This window comes from Dromiciops gliroides, chromosome 2, assembly GCF_019393635.1.
Source record: "Dromiciops gliroides isolate mDroGli1 chromosome 2, mDroGli1.pri, whole genome shotgun sequence".
NCBI classification, from domain to species: domain Eukaryota; kingdom Metazoa; phylum Chordata; class Mammalia; order Microbiotheria; family Microbiotheriidae; genus Dromiciops; species Dromiciops gliroides.
In genome coordinates this window covers 418172724-418197887 of record NC_057862.1, presented here as the reverse complement: position 1 = coordinate 418197887, position 25164 = coordinate 418172724, and the positions used below count along the sequence as shown (strand labels likewise).

The following is a 25164-nucleotide window of genomic DNA, read 5'->3' as shown; positions in this document are numbered from 1 at the left end:
GATACACATTGCGATCCCATCTCATCAGTGAAACGTCAAAGCAGATATCACCCACGTAGGAGAGGTCACTTGGAGAGTGCAAAGATGTCACTAGACTGGCTGCTAGGAGATCAAACAGTGTCATCTGTGGGCTCTGGTGCCGGCACATTAACGTAGCCTTATTGGCAGAAGTGGCATTCAATTTGGGGGTAGAGTGGTAGGTTTTTTTTGTTTTGTTTTGTTTTGTTTTTAGGCAATGGGGGTTAAGTGACTTGCCCATGGTCACACAGCTAGTAAGTGTCAAGTGTCTGAGGCCGCATTTGAACTCAGGTACTCCTGAATCCAGGGCCAGTGCTTTAACCACTGCGCCATCTAGCTGCCCCCCGAGTGGTAGGTTTTAAATACAAAAATATGCTGCAAAAATATTTACAGGGGTATAATCCTTTCAAAAACTACCATAACCTGGGACAGCTAGATGGCGCAGTGGTAAAGCACCAGCCCTGGATTCAGGAGTACCTGAGTTCAAATCCGGCCTCAGACACTTGACACTTACTAGCTGTGTGACCCTGGGCAAGTCACTTAACCCTCATTGCCCTGCAAAAACAAAACAAAACAAAAAACTACCATAACCTGACAGTGAAGGATGAAAGTACAAAGTAATAGTAAGATTAGAATTTAAAGACATCTTCAAATCCCCTTCACAGATAACCAGGACAACCTGGCTCGAAAAATGGAATGAGCAGCTTCTCTAGTGGCGTTTTCTGGGTGCCTGCCTGTGAATGAGGTGAGCTGAGGGCTTAACCAGATGGGGTGGAGCATTTGGCTCAGGCTTCTTTCACCATAGCCAAAGGACCTTTCTTAATTGTACTCCCAGGAAACACCTTGGAAATCACCTAGCACACCTCCCAAGGTTTATTTGTCATAGGATCACAAGTTTAAAAAAAAAAAAAAGTACAACCCATTAGGTATTGAATGATCTTGCATGTCTTAGATAATCTGTCTAAAGTAGTTTGCAAACCTTAAAAGGCCTCTATAAATGTGAGACACTGTGTGCTAGTTCTATCAGCTGATTCAAGTGCTTGTTTCTCTGTGGTCTCTAGGCTGTGGGGGTGGCTGGGGGGACCCAGTCTGAGGCTGGAGCCCCCTTATCCAGACTGAACTCAAGAGAGAAAATCACAAGAGTCAACCTCGGGGATTTCATCTTCTACTTGGAGCATGCTGAAAGAAAAACAAGCCACTCTCTTCTGTTCAATCGAGCCTTGCTTAAATAAAGCCAATCATTTTCCTGGCTTCCTCAGAGGGAGTCTCAGCTGAACATTTAAAAATCTGTCATTTTCATGCGCCTTCTCTTTTCGTTTTCTCAGATGTCAGGGTTTGGTTTATGTAAAAATTAAGATGCAATAAATCCTCCCAGCCAGAATCCAAAGCAAAAAATAAAACAGAAAAGAATGTGCAAAAGGTTTCGAGTGCAGAAGCCTGCCTGTGCCTTGAACACCTCCCTTTCCCTCTGGGGCTGGAGCTCATGACACTTCTACCAAGGAGGCTTTCCCCTAAGGCTGAGCCCCAGCTTACCAATTAACTACTGCCATGCCTGCCTTGGTTTCCAACACATTTTAATTGCAGTGTTGTACTGTTCTGAGCACATCTGCATTGGACTTCCCACAAAGTGGGCCCCTCTAGGGTGGGGGCTGGGCCCTCAACATGAGTCCTAAGCATTCGAGGTTGGGCGTTGTGCCTTCATGTCCAAGTTGAGCTACCTTGACCAACCCCCCCCCCCCAGCCTCTTCTCCAGTTGTTCTCTGTATCTGCACAACTTTTTGCACATTCCCAACAGGTGGTTTCAGTAACAGGAATCAAGAGGGGGTGGTATTTTTGGTATAAAATATCTTTTATTTAGTGTGAGGAGTACAGGCTACTGGTTTTAAAAGAACTGTTGAAGGATGGATTTTAAAATTGTGTGCTTTGACTTTTAAAGCTGCCGTCACACCAGGTGGCAGCATTCCTGTGTGAGGACAATCATCTCCTTTCAGGGACGCTGTAGGAGTGGTGGCAGGATCCCCTTGCTCAGCAATATTTTCCATTTCTGACCACGTTTTGATAATGACTAAACTTTTGGGAGGCAAAGCTTTTTGAGAAAACAATCCTAAAAGCACAGAAGGAATGTTGTCCAATAGTTTTCAAGAAAGAAGAATTAACTTTTTAGGTTTATGAAAAGCAGCCCCATCCCCCCAAAAAAAACAACACTGTTGGTGTGCTGCTATTTAGCCAAAAGACTATTCACAAGGTATTCAGACCAATAAGTGTAAAAATATGTTTTAAATGTATTGATAATTTGTACATATCGTTTACAAAGACCTTGTGTTTATTAGAATTGTTATTTTGACAATTTCTGTACATTATTCAGAAGTTCCCCAATTTGTGTGAAAACATACTTCCTTGTTTGTACTTATTTTATAAAGAAATAAAACTGTTTACTAAAGTAATGCATTCAGTGATGTACAGTTACTTGTTCTCAATTATGATTTTGTATCACATTTCGTTATTTTACGCACTGGTCCAAAACAGATCTTTGCATCAAAATATTAAGACAACAACCACAACGTGAAAACCATCCTCAAATCTTTAGCGGTTGAAGTTCTGTTGTGCTTAAGTCTTTCCCATGGCCACCAACAATGTTGGGAGCCAGAGAAGTCAAGGTAGACACACAGTGCCGCCTTCTCTACAGCTCTCCGTCCACTAAGCATGGCCTCATGTTCTCCATTCCCTTCTTCTCCTGTCAGACACTGGAGCCAAGAGATGGGAGATATGGAAACCAGAGTTTTGTTGAGCAAAAAGAAAATGCAAACAATTTTGTTAAGAGAATCAGATTGTTTTCTGAAGAATTTGATTGACTGTGTGCTCTTTAGATAGCACCTCTCTCTATACTTTCTTTTTGCGGAGGTGCTGGCTGTTTTTGTATTAACAGGCAAGGAGCAAAGCTCCTAACTCAGTCTGTGTAGCTGTCACTGGGCACAGCTATTATAAACATGGAAATTAGCTCCGGTGGGTGTGGCTATTAGAATAGGAAAGGGGTGGGGGAGATGGGGAAAAATGGAGATTTAAAATAATAAAAAAAAAACCCTCTTAAAAAAAATACAAAAGCATTCAAAATCAGTGACCAGAACTGCTAGCTAAATGACCATATCCTAGTTTAAACATTTTTCCTTGGAAAAAAATGTACTTCTCCTAACGGAGTAATTGCTTCCCTACATCTTCCTCTGTGTTAGGGCTGCTTGCTGCTTGTGTCGGTGGTGGTGGGGGGGGTGATATGGGCCAAACCATATGCACCGTATGTATGTACCGACTAACTTGACTGGGCCTGTGAGGCTTTACGATATGCCTTCACACACAGCTCTAAGCAACTGCTCTATAGGGCCATAAAAATACTGTCAATACCAATAGAAGAAAGAAGTAGAGAAAAAACAAAACGGAAACAGTTTTAACTTAGTTTAAAAAACAAAACACCCTAAAAAGTTTTCTGCTTATTGTTTTCAGCCTGGGTTTCCATTTGCCTTCTCCAAATGAGGTACTGCTGAGATGTAGTCAACCTTTACAGCTTCCTGGAGTTTACTTTTAGGACCAAGACCAGAATTCAGCACCTGCGGTTACCACAAGATAGGAGGGGTGTGACTGGAATGAAGGAACTAGACTGAAGTGTACCTCAACACTCAGGCCTAGGAAATAACACCAAGAACACGATTCCCACCACCCCCACCCCAGCGGATGGATGAAGCCGATTATTTCTCTGGTTAAACCAAACAAATCTCAGGAAATCCAACCCAAACTTATCTCTGGGACAGAACATGGGAGACAAGGGTTAATCCTCAGGACTGCACTTCAGTCCGTTAGAGAAATGTTTATGGCGTGAAGTACTGTGTAAGGAATACATGACAATATACATTCGGATCTTTACAATATTAAATGCGTAATATACAACTCTACAGGTATCTTACAGAAGAAGGTGAGTGGTATGTCATCTGTTCAGATATGGCAGGACGGGGTAGCTTTTTCCATCAGTGAGTGTATAAAGTATCACACCATATAAAATCAAAGAAGGAGTAGCTTAGCTTTACAGCCCCCCAAACACCAGACAAGCCTGGCTCAGTACCTGTTTGCACATGGGAGGGAACAGGCCCCCAATGGGCTCGTTTGTTTCCGTTCTGGGTCTGTGTTTCTGTAGAATTCATCGTCTGGACCAAGGGGCCCCAGATCACCAGGAGAGCTCAGTCCCTCTCCTTAATGACCACGTTTGTCTAAGAACAGTTTAATTAAAATTCAGTGTCTACAACAGGATTCTATAAATTAATGTGGGAGAAACTAAATTGTGATTAGCGCACGAATTAGTGACTGAGGCCCCCAATCACGCCACACAGCAACGAGCAGGATTTCACAGAACGCTATTTATAGGTTGGCACCTGCAAACACAGTGCTGTCTCCTGAGTTATAGAAGCGGCTGCTGCTTAAGTCAGAAGAGATGATAACTGTTTTCATTAAAGAAACATTGTAGGGGCCAAATGAAAGGGGTGGGGAGAGACCTTCCCTAAAGAGACAGACACACAGCAGAAGGGCAAATATGCCATCAGTATTTCAAAAATACTTTTAAATTAACAGAGAAAAAGAAACAAAGATGTGTCCTGTCCTGCAGTGCAAGAGCATAAAGGGTACCTCTTTTTCCTAAAGCTCAAGACAGAGCGTATGCTGACACCCTCCCCCGCCTCCCACCTGACCCCCTCCCCCCAGCTCTGCCACCTGCAGGGGGCACCAGGACCCGAGATGCCTACGCACACAACAAAAGAGTGTTGGGGGAGACAGGACTGGCATCTTCCTTGGTCGGCTTTGCTAATACGAAAGCTTCCATACTTTGGCCTTGGTTTTGGGGGTCCTGTCCTGGGGTTGGGGCTGCTCCCAGGGTGGAACTTACTTTTGAAAATAGGCCACAATTAGTCATACTGACAGTTTCCTTTTTTAAAAGTATTGAGCACCAGATAAATATGCATCGGTCCTTGTCTGTTTCTCCAACCTCGGCAGAGAAGCCACTTTCATTTTAAATATTGTAGAAAAATAAGCCATTTACTAGCATGAACAATCACAGACGTCAGACACACGCATGGAGATGTGGGGTACGTCCGGCGAGATGTGATGCCTCAGATGAGGCAACATCCAGCACAGTGTCACGCTGGCCTTGGCCCCTCCCAGGGCCTTTGGCACCAGGTCAGGAGGGGGATGGGGGTTTGGGAAGGCTGCCGACCAGGCTCCTTCCTCACTGGTCCTGTCACCAAAGCCCAATCAAACACCCCTTGAGCACTGGCTAAGTGCGGTTAGGTCCAATGTCACCACGGCTGGGAAGAAATTGCATTCAATTGCAATCCCGCAAAGCCTCCTGTCCATCTGTCAGGTGTGCTCCGGGGCTTTACAATGAGGACTGACTGGGTGACCACCATTTAGGAAAAGCCCTAACTGGCCGAGGAGCTCCACACCCAAGCTGCTAATAACACTGTTTTCCGACCCTCTTGGTGCCTTCCACGAGGATGGCTTGGCACCAAGATGGAGACGGCAGGCCTAGTCCAGGGGCTCCTGCTTTATCCGGATCGTAGTCGGAGCCTGCTGAAGCCGTCTGTCCTGCCGACACAGCATGTATTCACTGAACTGGGAGGAATCCACCCCTCCCCCGCAGCTCGCAGCCACACTAAAGCCTTTCTGAAACAGTCTCTCGAGGACCTGCGAAATCAGAAACAACACAGACTCAGTACTGGCCCCCGATCCACAACCCAGGACCCCACGCTGAGTGCTGGCACTTCCAGCCTCTTGAGATACCCAGGAGTAAAAGTTCTATGGGCAGAATTTAAGACCTCATTTCAAATGACTACACTATGTGGAAAGACGAGTTAATCAAACACACAGATCCTGCACCGGGCAGTTCAAGGCTTCTGGAGAGTGGCCCTGAATAGCAAGTAAGCTAATGGCCCTTTGGTGGGTCTTTCAGTGTGTAAAGCCTGCTGGGAGCAGGACATCTTCCTGTTGGTGAACACACCCTGGCCCCCAGGAGCCAATGTGGCGTGTGGTTAGACTGGGGTCTCTGAGTCCCTGGGATCACGGTACGTTCCTTTGCTTGTCAGTCAGTGATTTCACAGGCCTGTGGGCCCAGCAGGAAGGAGCTCCTTCCAAAAGGGTCCCAGTCTGTGTTCCTGAGGCCTCCCTGTGAGGAGGGCCTCACTCCTTGAGCTTAGGGCTCAGGAATTCTAGTGGGCGGCAAAGCTCCCACCCAAGGCCGGCCCTCTCACCCAGAAGCCTTCTCCCCAGGCCCTGCTGAAAACAAGTCGGACACACAAATTCCAGAAAGCTTTCCCTGGGTCTGCGCAGCTCATGAGCTGAGAGGGGAGGACCAAGGACCCTGCCAAATAATTAAGGCTCATATAAACGATAGAGATGCTGCCCAGGGCTGCAATCTGCACTCAGCTGTGAGCTCCTGGAGCCGCAGCCGGCAGGGCCCGGAGGCAGGAGGAGTCCAGCTGGTGCCTGGGGCCGGGGGGGAGAGATGTCCATGTGTCCAGACACTCCACTCTTCCCATGAGAGGCTTGGGGGAATCCAGGGCACCTCACCCCAGGCAGTGACAGACGCTGGGACCAGGAGGGAGTGAAGATGGACAAGCAGAAGGAATGGTCACATCCCCCTTCTAATGGACAAAAACTCTACCCTCCACCCCCTCTTCCTCCCTAATCTATTTCACTCTCCAGAAATGCCCCAGGCCTGGGCTCAGGGAAAAGACAGTCTAAGCAGGCACCGATTCAGCACCTCATCATCCCCTGACCTTAAAAAGCCCTGACCTGTCCTATGAGATCCAGACTTGGTCAGGATGACAGGAGGGAGGGAGGGAGCCACGGCACACTCATGACAATGTACAGGCAGATGGCCAGACAGAGCCTTGCAGAGACACAGCCCCTGGGGTATTCTGCCACGGGCAGGATATATGTCCCCTTAAGTGAGCCCACACTTACACACACACTTACACACACACACACACTTACACACACACACACACACTTACACACACACACACACTTACACACACACACACACTTACACACACACACACACACACACACACCCCTTGCTTCACAAAGAATTTACAGACCATCTTTTCCAAGGTGTCACTGACCCTTAGGAATGAGTGAGGAGCCGAAGGCATCAGAGTGCATCATCCCCCCCACTAAACAAACCTCCAAAACATTCTTCTTCCATGCCCCAGCAGCGTCTTCACAGGGATAGGGACTGGAACTATGGTTTCATAGATTCAAGGAATTGCCCGAATGAGAAATTCCCTCTACGAGTGCAGGTTGGCCCATTCCCTGAAACTTATAGTCAGAGAGCTGCCTAGGGCATTGTTAAGGTTAAGTGACTTGCCCAGAGTCACACACAGGTCAGTATGTGACTGAAGTAGGATTTGAACCCAGGTCTTCCTGGCTCCATATAAATGGGGGGGGGGCAGAGGAAGAGATCTGGAAGAAGTAACCTCAAGGAAACTGATCTGATCTGCATGTGTGTGTCTACGTATGTACGTGTTGGACATAGGGATGCAGACGTGTCTAAGAAATTCATCTCCCAGACACGTCCATGAGATATGGCTGGCCTGTAGTGTCCACTAGTGGTTTCAGGTACAATGCTATGACTAAGCTAAAGAATGCAGGCCTTAGCCGGCTTGTACTTGCTGAGCAGCACTGACCCACATGGTCTAAAACCACAGGAAATCAGATGCCAGGACTTTCCCTGGCAGATCCCAGGCTGAGAAATTTCAACCTTGAGAAAATCTGGTGTCTGATGCCCTGGGGGCAGTCTGGGGTTGGGAGCCCTCTCTTCCCAAGTTCATCCTTCTTTGATTCTCCCCCCTCAGTTCCTGGGAAGCCCCCAGTCCTGGGCCTCCATCAACCTTGCCCCTTCCCAATTATAAAACATTCACCTGCTTGTTCAGCCCAAGCCTGTAGGAGAGCTCTGGACGAGATCATACTCAGTGATCCCCAGCATCTCCAGGGCAGAGGCCCACATCCCACATCCACATCTCACCCTCCTCCTGGTGCCTGTTTAATGCTGAGCCTAACGTGAGGCTCTGAGTGTCAAAATGAAGCCCATTTGGCTGAAAATACTCTGGGCCATTTTTATAGAACATCCTTTTGCCAAAAAAAAAAAAGAAAAGAAAAAGTGCAGAGATCAATTTTTTTAAGTCCATCCCGCAGGCACCATCACTTAATTATGAGGGAGACATAAATTATGCATCGACACATTGTTGCCTTCTCTGGAAATGGCACAGAGGCTTCTGGGGTTTGGGCAACTCAGTCTCTATCTCTGTCTGTCATCCGCCTCTCTGTCTGTCTCTGCCTTTCTTTCTCTGTCTTTCACTAGGTTTGTATGGGAATGAACAGAAGCCCAAGGCATATTATTCAGAAATCCTCACCCTACTTTCTGGCAAGATTGGGGGGTGGGAAGAAGGATGGGAAGGAGGCTTTTGGGTCAGTTCATATCAAGATGGCCCCAGGGAAGGAAATGCATAGTCACTGGGGGCCAGTCAGGGGCACGGAAAGCTAGCTGCACAGCCCAAGAGGTAGAGCGTGTGGCCAATGACAGGGCGAGTGGTTATTAGTGGGCGTGAGCAAGACGTGTGCCCTGGGATATCACCTGTACGGAGTTGAGCCGGCAATAGCCATTCAGCGGGAAGCGGATGACGTGTGTGGGGTCCTGGTTCCACCCAGCATTGACAGAGTTGCACATGACATCGCCGGTCTCTGGAAAGACTTCCTCAATAAGTGCCTTCTCCCCACTGAGGGCAATGCGCTCGCCAAGGTCGGGGGTCACACGAACCACAAGGCATTCACAGGCCTGGCCACGGCGCCGTTGCTCTTGCTCCTGCTTCCAGCGGTCTAGCTCTCTTACCATCGGCTGCAGTTGGTAGTAACGAGCCTCTTCATACAGGAGGCTGAAGTCCTGTGGATGAGCGGGGGAGGGAGGGAGAAGGAGGTGCCAGGGAGCAGAAGGACATGCATTGTCATGCCCTAATCTCCACCCAAACCCTAGGCTCACTGAGGGCTTTCTGGGATACCTCCCTCCCTAGAGGCATAGACAGGAAGGATGCCCAAACTGCATTCTACAGATAAAGAAACTGAGGCCCAGAGACCAAAAGTTATTTGCCCACATCAGGTCAGTAAGAGACTTAGGATTAAAACCCAAACCTGACTCACAACTTAGACTCTGTGCTCTGGGGAGCAAAGACATAATCTCTGTGTTTGCCTGGGACCCAGTTCCCCGATGATGGGAAGAACACTGGATGAAGTGGCCTCTTAGAAAGGTCCCTTTCAATCTTGCTGCTTTCAAATCTGTGTCTGAAAGTTAGGCCCAGACTCTGGGGAATATCCTCAGGACCTGGATACTGGGGCCTGGAGGTAAGGGGCTATACTTGTAGCAAACAGGAATCAGCTAGAGCCCCAAGACCACTCCCACCCTCCCAAAGTCCCTGACTATACACAGCTTCCTAGAGGCCCCCGAGCACATGGAAGCCGTCAGCTAAGTGGGTCCTTCCCCTCGTGGGGCCTGGCCTCCCAGAGCACTCTCTCCTCTGGTAGGCAAGAGTTTTACATAATCTAAAGCAGGTTTGTTTTGCATTGTGAGTCTTCCCCCCAAATAACCTGGGACTTCATGCACAGGACAACCCTGAGGCCAATGCCTACTGGGTAGAGGTCAGTGCTACCACTCCCGGGGCCACCTAATTGTGAGGACACCCTGATAAACAAATAAGCTACGAATATGAGAAAATAGAATTAGTTTAGAAAAACCAATTTAGCCTTTGGCTTCATCGTTTAACTTTTTATGGTATCCATGACAACCAGTGGTCCATTTATTAAATCACAGCATCCCTGTATCGTCCTGTGTCAGTGGGGAACATGACGGAGTCGCCTGCACACAGGTCATCAGCCAGCCTTCACCCAGGCATGCAACAGCCCTAGCCAACACCCACCCACCTCACCTTGAAGTCATCTGGCAGCAGGAGTTTGGACGTCCGAAGGAAGCTAAGGACGTATCTGAATATCTCCCCATCCCGATCAATGAAATAATGTTGCTTCAGACTGTCTAGGACGATGGGCTCTGTGCCATTGAACAGACGACTTATCCTGAGATGGAGAAAGGAAAGAAAGGTGGTTGGAAGGGAAGAGACCAGAATGTATAGGCTGGACCCCATACTTGGAACTATGAAAACTGATACTAAAGATGAAGACTTGGAAGGGACCTTAGAATTCTTCTAGCCCAACCCCCCTCATTTTACAGAAAGGAAAACTGAGGCCTAGAAGGGACAAGTGACTTGTCCGAGGTCATTTGCTCAAGTAAATGACAACAGTTGAGTTTTGAACCCACATCTTCCAACTCCAAAGCCAGTGTTCTTCCCACCATGCAACACTGTTTTCTAAGGTTTCAGGGACTCTGTAATGGGATACAGGATTGGGAGGCAGCTCTGATCATCTGTACACACATGGAGAGACAGACAACATTGTTCTCCCCGCCCTCCCAAGAGATACACTCAATCAGACTCATAACATACACACAGAAGAGGTTGAAGGATGTGATGGTGACAGAAAGGTTGGCAGGAGAGAGGGTGAAGGACATGGCCTCGTTTGGTGTGTACCTGAGGATGCTCAGAACATGGACACCAAAACAGAGAAATTGGATGTTCCCTGCCACACAACTGGGTTAATGTGGCCTCCTTGTTCCCCTTAGAGAGAAATGTCTCTGGCTCTGGTTGGAAGGATGCAGTGTAGCTACAAGGAAGAATTCCTTCAACTCTGTTCTATTTGTTTAGAGGGGCAGTGACCAACCTGTACATGGGGTCTAGGAACAGAAGAGCATTTCCTGGCCCCCTTCTGGGGTAGAAGCTCAGAGAGCCCATGGTGGCCTTTGGGGAATTCTTCAATATCCCTCCTGCTTTCCCTCATACCACTATCTGAGCCCCTGATTTCTTTGGAGAAAGCAGGGAAGGCCCAAGAGACATCATAGTTTAGGCAAAGCCATTTTTTTTTAAGTGAAGCAATTGGGGTTAAGTGACTTACCCAGGGTCACACAGTTAGTAAGTGTTAAGTGTCTGAGGCCAGATTTGAACTCAGGTACTCCTGACTCCAGGGCCAGTGCTCTACCCACTGAACCACCTAGCTGCCCCCAAAGCCATTTTTAATAAAGGGAAAATTCAATTTTTAAGTCATCATTGATACCAGCCTAGTATGAGGTCAAAGCCTTTTTTTCCCCTACCCACAGCCTTAAAATGAAGCTGGCTATGCTTTGTGGGCCAAGTACTCAAGTTCAATTTAGTGAAAAATAATTTCTTAAATCTTCCGCCAGTAAACCTTAGGAAATAACCATGTCAGGATAGGGCCGTACCTGGCTCTTTCACAGAGTAATTTAACAAAAATGACTAATTTGGGATTCAGAAGCCCCCACTTAGACCTAAAATCTGCCACGGGATGAATGCAAGGCCTGGGACCAGGACTCTCCTTCTATCTCCCCTGCTCCATGTTGTGGTCCATGGGCCCCCTCCCCTCTTCCTTCAGCCAAGCTAGGACCCTAGAACCACTGCGTGTGCCTCCAGAGGCTGCCTTCACTTCTCCCTCAAGCCTAGCATTGGGGGACAAGCTGACCGGCTTATCCTGGGAGAAGGGGACAGACCGATGGACTGCATGGATGACAGGCCCTTCTGCTGTAATGGAGATGGCCTGTAAGACTGGCCAAGCTGAACATGAGAATGCAGATTCCCTGAAGAACAGAAAACTTAAAGACTCATCTACCAAATGCATATTCCACAAGGGGCCTGAGCCTGCTTGTAAGGAGGCCCAGCTCACCCATGCAATGGGAAAGACCCAGGTAACCAAAGGAAGTCTTTCTCCTGCCCTATTGGCTCCTCTTGAATTATGCCCATGCATACCCAGGCCAGCTTCTCTGTGTCACCCCCCCTTGCTCTGCCTGGTCCTTTCTAAGTCCTTCCTGGGAGCCAATGCCACACTCTCCATAATGACATAGGCAGAACAGGAGGATGAGGGACCTTGGGCTCAATGAGTCTGCAGTATAGTAAGTGGACTCAGTTCTGACAACAGTGAAGGAGGGACCTTTGTTCAGTTTGCCTCTATGGTGTTTGATTTAACTAACCCCACATTTCTGGGGAAATCACCAATGCCTGGATAAGTCTTAAGGTAGCAGGGCCACATCTTGAGCTTGCTCTAAGATCATACTTCTACAAAGGTCTTTGGACAGATGTTTCTTATCCACAGAATCCCAGGACAGTCAGGAGAGCCCACTGTAACCACAGAATTCAGATAGTGGAACCAGAGATCTAGAGCCAAAGAGGCTTGGAAGCCAACTAGTCCAACCCCTTCATTTTTCAAATGAGGAAACTGAGGCCTGAGAAGAAGCAACTTCCCCAAGGTCACACAGGCAGTAATCACCAGAGATAGGAATTTAAACTCGGGTCCTCTGAAATTTTACTTTAATTTCCTTTTTCTTTACATGGAAGAAAAATGAGATCCAGAGACAGGAAGTAACTAGCCCTGGGGTCACATGCCCATTAGTGGCAGATCTGGATTTGAGGCCAAAGTGTCCCGACTCTTAGCTGCTAGCACAGGGCTCCAGCTCTGCTTAGATACAGGCCATCAAAGTTAAGGCTCATTTGGGGGACTATATGAGGGCTGATGAGCTTGGAACAACACTGATTTTCTGGGTATTTCAAATTCAAAGCCCTAATCCTGCCAAGCCCTGCCCCCTAACTATGGAGGGGGAGGAAGGCCTCCAGGGATTTCACTGACCTACTGTGCTTACCAGGGTTATGCATACCAGGCACTTGTTTCCCCAAACAAGAAAACCAAGGCTGAGTATGTAAGGCACAATCATGAGAAAATAGCTCAACCCTAGGAAACTTATGTCTCATTCACTGGGGCGTGCACCAAAGGGGAAGGAGGTGACGGTGGGCTAGCCATGTCAAAGTCATGGATTTCCCATCTTTCCTGCCAGCTTTCTCATGAACAGTGAGTGTGGATGGCTCGGTGCAGTGCACAGGTAACGTCCTCATCCTGAGGTGTGTTCCAGAAAGACACTGGGGATGCTGTAGGGAGACACCCTGGGGGGAGGGGGGGGACGAGACATCATGGAGGCCTGTAAGGACCTTAGAGAGAAGCAGTGGGCAGGAGCAATGGGGTTGTTATTGAGGATAGTGGAGAAATCTGAAAGAACAGCGAGTGTGCCACGGAGAAGACAGTGAGGGCACCATGTTAGGATGGCATGGAAGCTATGGTGGGACAGCAGGTGGATTACAGAGGGCCGGAGCCATCACATGGAGTACAGGGGAGGCTCTTTCTGTGGTTTCCTCACTGTCTGCTCCTAGGACCTCTGGGGGTCTACATTTGTCCTAGAGGATGTAAAGGCAGATGACACTACGGCCAACCCAGCATTCAAACAACTGTCACCATACGAGTGCTCCTGTGCATTAAAGAAAGAGGACAGGAAGCCCTTCCCATAGGCCTGTTGGCAGTTCAGTCTCCCTTGATCTCTCCTTCAAGGCAGTGCTAGATATTGCTGATGGTCCTCATGAATCCCTCCTCCCTCAGTGGGCTGTCATTGTTCTTTATTCCCATTTCTCTGATCATCATTGCTTTCTCTGACTCCATCTTCACTGAGCCTTCTTGAAATCATTTTTTTTTCTTTTTTTTGCAGGGCAATGGGGGTTAAAGGGACTTGCCCAGGGTCACACAGCTAGTAAGTGTCAAGTGTCTTGAGGGCCGGATTTGAACTCAGGTACTCCTGAATCCAGGGCCGGTGCTTTATCCACTGAGTCACCTAGCCGCCCCCGGAAATCATTCTTTAAAACACACACACACACTAGCCATTGATTTTTTTTTTAAAGAATTGGTGCAAAAAGAATAAAAAAATTAATAATTGAGTAAGGATCAAGTTGAAGGAGATCCAAAACTCTAAAGAGAATCTCAGGGAAGCCAATGTTTCTATAAAGACTCTACTGAACCTTGCCTTAGTCAATGACCATGAGAGTACACAGATCTATTATGTGACAAGGGCACATGGCCGTGGCATGATGCACAGACTGGCCATACCACAGCGGTGGACAGCCTTCACACAGCACACGGGCCAGTCTACAGTCATGACAGCAATCTGGAAAGAAATGCTGGTTTTGGAGTCAGAGAAACTAGGTTCGAACCCCAGCTCCCCCACTTAGTACTCCTGGGACAAGCAGTCAGACATTTCCTCTCTTGAGGCCTTGGTTCTTTCATGTGTAAAGTGAGAGGGCTGGTCTGGCATCTCCCACTTCCTTTTTAACTACAAATCTAGGCTCCTCTGTTCCTAATAAGCTGAGATTATTAATAAGCCATAAGGTCAGGTGAAGGTTTAAATTCTATTCATAAAACAGAAGCTGGAGGGAAGGGGCCAAAGGTTATCTGATCACTCTCAAAAAGTGACCTGTTTAATGTGGATTGAATTCTTCCTCAGTGGACAGACTCTTGTCATTTCTCTTGACAGCTGCCCCTTTCCTTTTACCAATTAGAAAAGAGAAACTAAGGGTGAACCCCTATGCCTGCCACATATTTCTAGCATCCTCAGTGGCACCATGGAATAGAAATTCCCTCTCTCATCTCTGTACTTTGCCTGGGCTGACCCCCCAGGCCTTGCCCTCCAACTGACCGTACCCTTCCCCTAAAAATTATTTTGTACTTACTTTTGGTGGACATATATTTTTCCCCATCCAATTAAATATAACTTTCGGAGGATAAAAAACTATCCTTTTTGTCTTTGTACCAATAGTGCAAGGTGGACAGGGGGCACTTAGAAAAAGCTTTAGAAAGGAAGGAAGGAAGCAAGTCCAGGTTATTGGCTTTTTCCCCATGCCAATGACTCTAACAGGTAGATGGATAGATAGGCAGAAAGTCATGCAAGACGTCAAACAGACAGATAGGGCAGGCAGGGCAGACAGGCAGGCAGGCAGGGCAGATGGGCAGGTAGGTAGACAGGCAGGGCGGGCGGCACTCGGGGCATTTGGCTGAGACCATCGGGGCTGTGAGGCTCACAGAGGGGATGTCATACAAACGTGATCAGTGTGCCTTACGGCAGTGACATCGCACCAGTGGGCAGGCAGCATTCATGGAGGATGCATCAATTTGCAGCCACAGCTGCCCACATAAAAAGAAGCAGTTAAGAGGAAAAACCCAATTTTCTATTCTAAGATTCCCCCACATGAAGGGGCTGTGTGCACATGGGACGAATGCATGCAGGCAACCCGAGATCCATACATATTCCTATTCCACTGACCAGAAGCTGCAGAGGCCCATGTGGGCCCTGTGTTATTATGTAAACCCCTACATATGGACATGGGTACACATAGAGATGTGACTTCCTATGAAATCATACCACAGAACTGTGTGCATTCATGTGCCCTTGTGCATATGTGTGGATTCACATTCTGTGTGCCCACAGCTGAAACAGCATGTGCCCTCTGCTACGGCTTCCTTGCCCATGTGGGACCAACCACATACCAAAACTCATTAGTTACTGAGCTGGCTGAGATTATCCAGCGTGCTCCAAGAAAGGATTCTTAATAAAACACAGCAGATAAACGAGACAATGGGACATTAGACCTTCGGGTACCAAGGGCTGAAGCCTTTTGAAAAATAGGCAATACCCTCCCCGCCAAAGGGCTACAAGCTTCTGCCAGGCAGATACCACAGGGCAAAGCGAGAGAAGATGATAAAGATGCAATTCTGGGTTTCAAATCCAGGGTCACTGAGAGTGGGCAGTCATCTGGCCTCATCTCCCTGGATTTAGGCTCAAGGTTCTTCCATCAGCTCAGACTTGAAAACTCTTCCCATTTCCCCTGACTACTCAGTTGTGATTACATCACAAAAGCAGTTTTTGCTATTCTCAGGGAAGCTATTCCACAGAGCGTTGTGGGCAAAGGTTTATTAATTTAACTCAAAAACGTCGTCAACTGATTAGGGTTGATCTATCGAAAACAACTTGGGAATGTTGCAGACGGCAAAATTGAAATGAAAAAAACCCACACTGTCTCTCTTGACAAGACACATCTCACTAGGTTTGTTGCCCCTCACATGTGGCTTTACACAGATCTGCATCACCCCCTCCATTTGTTGTCATGGACCATGCAAGAGGACTATTACCCCCACAGTTCAACTAGAATGATTACCTAATCTCTATGGAGAGCTCCTCTAACATCGAGCCAGAAACCCCCACTTTAGGTCTAAGTGAAGAAGCAGAACTGTTGCAAAGCCTCTCTCATCACCAACAAACGAGTCAACAATCCCCTGGGTTTCATCTCCAGCAGACTTATACTTTGATGGGTTACACCATGGAAGTTTCTATTAATATGTCTGTTCTGGAAGTGTCAGCAGGGATTTCCTTAAAGCTGCTGTGGGGAACAGATGTGAGGCTCGTCACACAGCCGCTATAGTGCCAATGCATGCCCTCTCATCTCCTCTGTAAATGTCCGTCCTCATCTGCTATAAATTCTCTTCCACTGGGAAGACATACTTCTGTAAAATAAGACCTTCAGAGCATCTTAATATACAAGTTTCCAAAGCAAGTCACTTGGCCTTTGGGATATAAGAGAACAAAAACAAGCATCCCATGTTAATTTTGTTTAATTGACTCAAGCAATTTGAATTAATGTGACTCTCCTTCTATAGTCATTTCCCTTTTGTGCCCAGCCTTGGGATGGCTCTCAGCGATATCCTGTCCAGGCACCAGAGTCAGTTCCATGCTCAGATAAGGCACAAGGATACTTATTGGCCCCTGGTGATGCCAGCTGGGGCTATGGAAAGAGTTCTAAACTTGCTTACGGCTTGTATGGCATAACCCCTCTGGGTGTCAGTTTCTTTGTAAAACAGGGGGGTCAGGGGGCAGCTAGGTGGCACAGTGGATAAAGCACCAGCTCTGGATTCAGGAGGACCTGAGTTCAAATCCAGCCTCAGACACTTGATACTTACTAGCTGTGTGACCCTGGGCAAGTCACTTAACTCTCATTGCCCCAACAAAAAAATAATTTTAAAAAAAAAAGAAAGAAAAAAGTAAAACGGGGGGGTCCAGACTAGATGACTTCTAAGGTACTTTTCCAATTCTTGATTGATGATCCAATGACTCCAACCACCCCTCCCCCCCAAGTCACAAGGCCTGATCTTCAACTTCAAGGAATGGGCCTTCATGGGTATTCCTGCTGCTATAGATAAGAAGGAAATTCCAAGCCCAAAGTGAGGTGTGTCTGTATTCCATGGCATAGAACCCAGGAAACATTTAATGGGAAAGTTTTGGACAAGAAAAGGAAATCCAGCTTCACCATACTGCCAAGACTATGTACCTAAGAAGAAGAACAGGTCCATTTAAACTCTTCCCCAGAGAGGAGGATGATTGTGAAAGCCAGAGGTTATAACATTTACAAACTGCTTTACAAGTATTATCTCACTGGATCCTCACAATAACCTTGGGAGGTGGGTGCTGTTATTATCCCCATGTTACAGAAGAGGAAACTCAAGCAGTCAAAGGTGAAGCCATGGGTCACATAGCTAATAAATATTGGAGACCACATTTGAACTCAGGTCTTTTGACTCCAAGTTTAGCACTCTATGGATTGCACCACCTAGCTGTGCCCAGAGATGTTCCATAATAATTCATTTAAAATGGTCAAGGGTTTTGGTTGAAGGCAGAACATATGTTCTGGGTATGTGAGGTGACAACAGAGAAGGTGATCCACCCAGAGCATTCCCAAATGGCCTCATCAAAGACAGACCTAAATGGTTGAACCCAAGGGAGGGTTCTGACATCTCCTCATCTGTCACCCATTCTGGCTTCCCCATTTCTTTGGGATGAGGCCAAAGGCCTTGCACCAGGGCCTCAGTGACACGCCTCATTTCCCTGATATATCATGAGGTATCTGCTTTTGACTCTTCAATCACAATCATTTCTGGACAGTGAATGTTTACCAAAAGGAAACTTTTTTTTGCCTGAAGTTCCCCAAAGGGTTAAAATTTGCAGTGGGATGAAATGACCTTTGACAGTTCAAGTAATCAGCATGTTTTACTGAAAAAACACCATACACAATGGTCAGTAAAGTTCAAGGCTGCTCAGTGGGTGCTAGGCAGCACAAGGAGCTCAGGGGAGTGTCTGTCTGGCCACCCAGGGCCAGAAAAGAATGGCAATGCAATTGAACAGACAGACCTATGGTCGCTAGAATCTTCCCTCAAGTGATGCAGTCATAATGGCGGGTACCAAAGGAACAATCAGGTATGATGCAAAACCACTTTCCAAAACCAAAACTTTGTTCCCAAAGGACTAGCTTTCCTCATGCCAACAACAAGCTGAGAGTTTGTGCCACCAAACACTTGAAACACTGTCTCCTACAACACACATTAATGAGGGAAAAAAATACCTGGCTCAGTTCCTAAGACACCACTCTCCCAAGAAGATGTCCTCAACCCCAGGCAGACACAATATAGGGAAGAAGTTTCTTTGCCCCATCACCAGGCACTGGTGACAGAGAAACGTCCCCCTTCACTTGATGCCAACCAGGTATATGGCAAAAAAAGCAGCAAGGTCTTTCTTACCTGGAGTCCGGATACTTGGTGAGGGTAGCCAGACTGCTGGTGTACATGTGTCCCCCTACGTCGATATGCACGGGAGCGTTGGACTTGGTAAGCTGAGCTGGGAGCGGGATTCCCTGAGCTGCCAGGGGAGATACTGGGGACCGTGTGAGAGAGAGTCGGGACATGCTTCTTCCCTCCTATGAATGCAAACAAAACAACAGAACGGTTTTTCTTTAGTAGAACTGCGGATTTCCTTTATTTCTGGTGTGATCACAGATCTAATCAGATCACTTTTGCATCTGCCTGATCCATATTCAGCTGGACAAATTATTGCCACCACTGTAATTAAGTGTATTTGCATCATTTTCTTCAAAGTACCAGAGGGTAAGAGAAAGATGCTTATTAGCAATAAGAAATCAAGAAAAAAAATTTTTCAAGGTGTCAGCCTCCAGGGGCATAAAACAAACTGCAAAATCCTAATTAAAGGTCGCGGGCTTATGTGTTAGATGTGAAATATCCCCTGGACAAACGACACCCAATTTGTGAATTGGGATTTCCAGGGGTTTTGCAAGTTTGTCTCAGTACCGAGACACCTCTAAATTAGTGACTTCCTCAGCACCTAAGGCAGTGAGTTTATAATGTAGTAAAATTTCACATCAAAACTAGGAACATTTTTGTTTTAAAACTATATAATAGGCATGCCAGGATCAATACCTATCTTTTGAGTTTTCAACCACTGAATGGAAGGCAAGAAAGCGTCAGCTCTTGGGCAGGAGGGAATCTTGTGTTTCCACTGAGATGAGACCTAGAAAGGATCAGGCATTTTCCTGCTCTCACCACCTTTATCAGAACTGACATGGGAAATGAGAAATCATCATAACCAATCGCACTGAGTATCTATCCTTCCACAACTTCCAAGAACATCCGTGGCAAATTCCAACAAAATAGTAAGGTAATTGACGTCTCCGCAACATAAAATGGAGCCCTGGTTCGTTAGAAATGTCACCCTCAAATGTGGTAGAAATCTGGACACTTGGATTCCCTACGATTGGGTAGCCTTTCCTCCTCCTACCAGTGCAATATAGGCATTGCTCTCCTCCCACTTCCCCTGCCCACCTCCTCCTCAGGTACTCAGATAATGAAAGAGAGCCGATCCTCCCTTCATCAGATTCAACAAATATTTTCCTTCCCCATTGCAGATACCACTTATACAACATGCAATAAGATCTGGCACAGAGAACACATGACGCCAAGTATTCCTGTGCTTTGCACAATATCAGATCCATCACAGGCAACATATATGTATATGTTTTAGAGTTTACATGTCTATCACGTCTGTTCCCAACTGTAATGCAACATATGCTCAGCATATCGTTATAAAACATTCAGAAACCTAATCTAATTTTCCTGGTATTTTGTTTTGCAGTCATGCTCCCAAGCATGGACTCTCTTACATCAGCAAAGGGCTTTTACAGAGACCCCCAGCACATAGTGAATATCTCTTACTTCCACCAAGGTGGCCTTTCCCACCTCTCGGTGAAGCCTAAACTGTCACCAGGAATCTGGGTGTTCCATCTCCTGGGACAGACTTTTCTCAGCACGCCTACCCTATCCAAAGCTCTTAACCATCCACACCAGGAGACAAGACCCAGCACAGAAGAAAAGCCTCACATGGGGCCCTTTAATGAGGTGCAAACAGCAGCTTGAGAAAACGTGACTTTTGTCCACCAGAAAAAGCCCCCCCCCCCCCATGAAAGAACGTCTTCTCCCTTATATAGTGCCTCCAGCACTTAGTCATCAGCAGCATCAAATCTAAATCCTTGTCTTAGACTTCAGCTCACTGGCCTCTCCCACAGGGGCACCCTAAGGCAGAAGGTGCAAAGCTCCCCCCTCAAGGTCACAGTCATGAGGTGGAGGACACTTATAACAAGTGCCATTAAATACAGAAATACTAGCTTAAAGCATAGGCATGGCAAAGAACATAATAAAAAAAAACAACAACAACAACAACCACAAGAGCTGCCTGGGAAGGCACCCCTGCAAGTGTGGCTGGCCTTTTCTCTCTGTGCCCCATAGCCTCACCCCTGCCATCCTCATTTCAAGTGTGTGGGGGGGTTCTATGTGGCTCTAAGGAGATGCTGTTTATTATTCCTAAAGACACTGTGGGCACACACTGTATTCACACCATGTATATACACCACACATCTGTTGTAGCTTTAGGAAAAGAAACCCTGCTTGCCTTCTGATGAACCTATCAGGGTCAACTCTACATGGGCTTTTTTTTTTTTTTAAATTTCTGGAGGACTGGCCAAGTAAGATTCAAGGAACCCAATGAGGACTAACTTCCTCCCTAAGAGTTTGGCATTTAAAAGTGATAACCCCCATAATTCTACAACCCAGTTTTAAAGTAAAGGCTGTCGGTCCCCTAGCATGTAGCTCTGCCATGATTTGGCTTCCCGTGTGTGCCAGAAGAGCCCTAGGATGTGGAGGTTGTAGCAATCAGGGCCTGAGCACACAGCATAGAGATTTAACTGATGGGACTCACTAGAGGGTCTTATCCCCAGCCGTGGCTATACATACCACCAGGTCCAGAAAGGGAGAGCCTAAGAAACTAAAACAGCTCCCACTCGGGACAGAGCATTTTGGCTCAAGCTAGGCCAGGGCTTTTAATTACAGGGGAAAGCACCAATATAAAGAAAGCTTTCATTTGATATTGCAACTTAAGTCATTACTATAGTTCCATAAAATTATTTGTGTCAACTAAGTAGCTCCCAAACTTTGCCTGCATTCAGCAAACATGAACTAACGTTAAATTTAAATATGACGGGTCTCACATCACAAAACTTCTTCAAACTCAATTTTCACTCAACCGTTTACAACTCACACACAATTCCCTGGTTGCCGCTAACCAGGACCTTTAAGCATAGCCCAGACATTAACAGAGCTACCTCCTGCGTGAGGGTTTTAAGACTTCCAAGTCTCTAAGACCAATCTTGAATTCAATAGATTGAAAGTAGGTGCCCAAAAGACAAACAAAAGCTGACTTGGAAACAGCCACTGTCCACAGGCCTGCCCTCATTCCAGCAGTAACACTACTGAATCCCAGAGGATGGGGAGTCTCAACAGAAACAAGAAACCCTGCCCACAGCAGGCAAACTCTGCAGGGCCTACTTTCCATAGCCTCTGCCTTTTCTTTTCCCAACTTCAAACACCTGATCACTGCCACACCTGATCACGCATGACCCACGTTGGGCATGCAATGACGGCTGTGTGCCAGTCACTCTTTATGACAATCACCACACAACCCCCATCCTCCCCCACCCCACACCTCCAATCTACCATCACTGTACACTCAATCACTCTGCATGCCATTATTGTTACATCCAAACACCACCATCATTGCCACACCAGACCTTCTACCCCAGCTTCTCTTCTTGCCTTCCCAAGCCGGCTGCATAAGTACTGCTTGTAAAAGCGATTTGCCCATGCAAAGGGAAATAATCAGAATGCCACGCTCATTTACACACAAAATGAGTTTGTGTCCCATTGTGTTCACAGTTGTTCAGCTCTCTAGGGGTGATTAAACTCGCTGTGCGGCTCCAGCTTGAGATGATTTCACTGAATCGTTTCTCCGTGAAGTTGCTTCTTTGCGAAGCTGTTATTTTAACCATAAAAGGTAAACAGAAGGCAGTTGTAAGAGCGCCATTGAGCTCGCTGGCTGGCTTGCTCACTCAGAGCCCTGGGCTAGGCGCCTTGGGCGGGAATGCTGAAAGACTGCAGAATTTTCCCAGGGTGTGGGGCTCCTGCTCCAGGCTTGCAGCAACCCGGCTCCTTTAATGCATACTCCTCTGATACTGCTCAGATCCCACTCACAGCAAGGCTTTCAAAGTCTCAGAACTTTTGGGGAGATGCAGGTTTCACCTGGGCCCACTGCCCAGGGCTATGGCAACCACTCCCAGTTGCTGTTGGGGCAACAAGGAGACATAGCCAGCCTGGGGCCTAAACCAGAGCAGGATAGGCAGAGTGAGAGGCTCAAGGCCCAGCAGGGAGGGGGGGAAGGGGGTGGGGGGAAGAAGGGAGGGAGAGATAGAAAGGCCAGGGCCCAGCCAGAGAAAGAGACAGAAGCCCGGGTTCTCTGCTTGGCCCAAGGAAGGGTTTAAAGGTTGTCAAAAAAAAAAAAAAGAAACTAGAAAGGTGGGGGAGGGCAGTGGAAGAGTGGAGTGGAAGAGTGGAGTGGAAGGGGGAGGAAGAGACAAAGTTAAATCAAGGAAGCAGACACTTAGAGAGGCTGCAGATGGAAACTCTCCTAATTAAGGATGTAAAGCGCTTTGTTCCCAAAGTTTTATTGTTGCCAGGATAAAAAAATTAATTGAAACTAATGCTGTTATTCACTCGTGCAGTTTAATTCCTTCATGCGCATTTTTAAGACATAAAGAAAACTGCAGGTTTCAGGATCCGCCTCCCCAGCCCTAGAGGGTGGGTGGGGGAAGGGTACCTCTGGCTGGGCAGCCTCCGCCTGTGTGCATGCATGTACTTGCCTATGTATAACATATGCCAGTACACATGTCTGTGTACACATCTGTGCACGTGTGCATGTGCCAATGCATGGATATGCATCTGGGCCTACTTGTGTCTGTAGGTGTATTACAAGTGTACCTGTACTAAATATCAATGACCCTGTGTCCAAGTTGGGTAGATAGGTGCCCCTGAGCCTTGGGGTGCTTGTGCTTGTGGAAGAAGCACGGAGGTTCTTATAGAAGTCTGTGTCCTTGTAGGGTCAGACCTCTGCTCTCCTGTTTCCGCGTCCCTCGTGTCCCTAAATGCTAAGGAGAGATGACCCTTTCTCCTGGGGCTTTCCTCCCTCCTTCTTCTGCTGCCCCATTTCAGCCACGAGGCTGGGGGGGTGGGGGGTGGGGCGGGATTTGTCCCAGCACAGACTTTACTTTTAATCCCTCCCGCATCAGTTTGGGCGCCAAACGCATGCCAAGTGTGTCCGCTCAGAGCTGGGCCCTGCGTGTGGTCACTCCACTGCCGGCTAGCATCGGCCCCCGACTGCCGGGAACTTTTTTGAGGGGGAGGGGGGGTGCAGCTGGTCACGCCTCAAACTCCTGCGTACCCCAAGCGGTGCCCCCAGGAGACTTCAACCACCTAGGCGCCCCTGAGTTCTGCCCCACGTGGGTACATCCTTTCTGGCTCCACCAAAGGCCAATCCTCCCCCCTTCCTCCAACTCCCCACTGTCTCTGGTCAATCCAATTGTACTGTGGGTCCCAGGAGGCAGGATTAACGTGCTCCTAGGTCCTGCATAGCGTGCGGGCTGGTATGGGAAGCCAAGTGGGCGCCCAAGGGCTCGGCCGCGCTCAATGCCTCCTCCTCAGAGGCACCCTCCCCCCTCCCCCTTTGTGCGGCCGCAGGACCCACACCACCGGCGGGTGCCCCATGCAGGACTCCGGCGCGCTCAAGCCCCTTGGGAAGGGGAGCACAAGCAATAGCTTCCAAGTGGCAATCGCCACGTCCCCGCCCCCTGGGGAGGACCCCAGACCCTTGGATCCCCTTGCCTTCGCCACCGTCTCCCGCTGGTCCGGACAAAAGCTGCGGATCGCGCGCCCCTGCCCTCACCAAGCCCAGGGCCGTCTCAGCGCCTGGCGCCCCCTGCCCTCTCCCGGATCCACTCACCGCGGGGAGCCCTCTCCTTGGCTCGGCGGCCCCTGGCCTTCCGCGGCCCCACAGCGAGCAGCAACCCCCACGCTAGCCGGCCTCACTCAGAGCCTCCCGCCCTCCCCTGGGCGCGGCCAGGAAAGGGGCCACGGATCGGGCGGAGGGCGACCAAGTGTCCGGCCCTGCCGGCCAAGGTTGGAGAGGGGGGCCGGGAACCGTAGCTGGGGCCTCGGCGCCTTTAACGCCCCCCCCTCCCCAGCCTGTCCCTTAGTCTCCGAAGCGACTTTGTCCGAGTTGGGGAAGACACTCTCCGAAAAGAGGGCGCGCAGTCCCCGGCTCCGCGCGGAACCTCCGCGCCCTGATCCTTACCTTGGACATGGGAGACGCGGCGGCAGCGGCGGCGGCGGCGGCGCGGTCACGGGCCCCCCGGCCCTGGCCCCCGCCCGCCTCCTCCCGCCCGCGGCTCGGGGTCTCGTGTGTCCGGGCCGCTTGGGCGCGCTTCTTTTCTCTGGTTTTTGGCTCCTCGGGTCGGTTCGGTCTCGTCCTGTAGTTACTTTCTCCCGAGTCCCCCCCACCCTCCCCCCACCCCTCCCTCCCTCCCCCGGCCCCTCTCTGCGCTGTCCCTCGCCTAGCCGGGCAGGGCTCTGCCCCCCCTCCCCTTCCTCCCCCTCCCCTTCCTCTTCTTCCTCTCCCTCCTCCTCCTCTTCTTCCCCGGCCTCCTCCTCCTCCTCGCCTGCCTCCTCCCCCTCCTCCTTCTCGTCCTCTTCCCTCCCCCTCAGTCTCTCCCCCTTGCTCCCCAGCTTCTTTCCCCTCGCTCCCCGTCTCCCTCTCCGTCTCTCTCTCTCTGATTGCTATTGAAGAAGGGGGGAAAACCC

At 48.5% G+C, this 25164-nt stretch overlaps 1 protein-coding gene across 2 annotated transcripts; it reads right to left on the bottom strand.

The window, feature by feature from the left end:
- Positions 1-1802: 1802 nt before the first annotated feature.
- Positions 1803-24811, bottom strand: KCTD15 (potassium channel tetramerization domain containing 15). 2 transcript variants are annotated; one of them, XM_043988720.1, is made up of 5 exons: positions 24659-24811; positions 18655-18830; positions 10029-10173; positions 8687-8992; positions 1803-5736 (listed from the first exon to the last, which is right to left on the bottom strand). In XM_043988720.1, the coding sequence occupies exons 1-5, from the start codon at positions 24665-24667 to the stop codon at positions 5578-5580; spliced, it is 795 nt and encodes a 264-aa protein (XP_043844655.1). In that variant the 5' UTR covers positions 24668-24811; the 3' UTR covers positions 1803-5577. The 2 variants fall into 2 exon arrangements, with proteins under 2 accessions (XP_043844655.1, XP_043844656.1); XM_043988721.1 differs by lacking the exon at positions 24659-24811 and adding an exon at positions 24308-24428.
- Between the last annotated feature and the right edge of the window lie 353 nt (positions 24812-25164).

Excerpts from the sequence above, each read along its gene's own strand:
- KCTD15 (XM_043988720.1), bottom strand. Across the intron at positions 10,174-18,654 it reads ACCAAGTATCCGGACTCCAG|GATAAGTCGTCTGTTCAATG; the intron begins GTAAGAAAGACC and ends TCTCCATCTCAG. Across the intron at positions 8,993-10,028 it reads TGCTGCCAGATGACTTCAAG|GACTTCAGCCTCCTGTATGA; the intron begins GTGAGGTGGGTG and ends GCTCATCCACAG.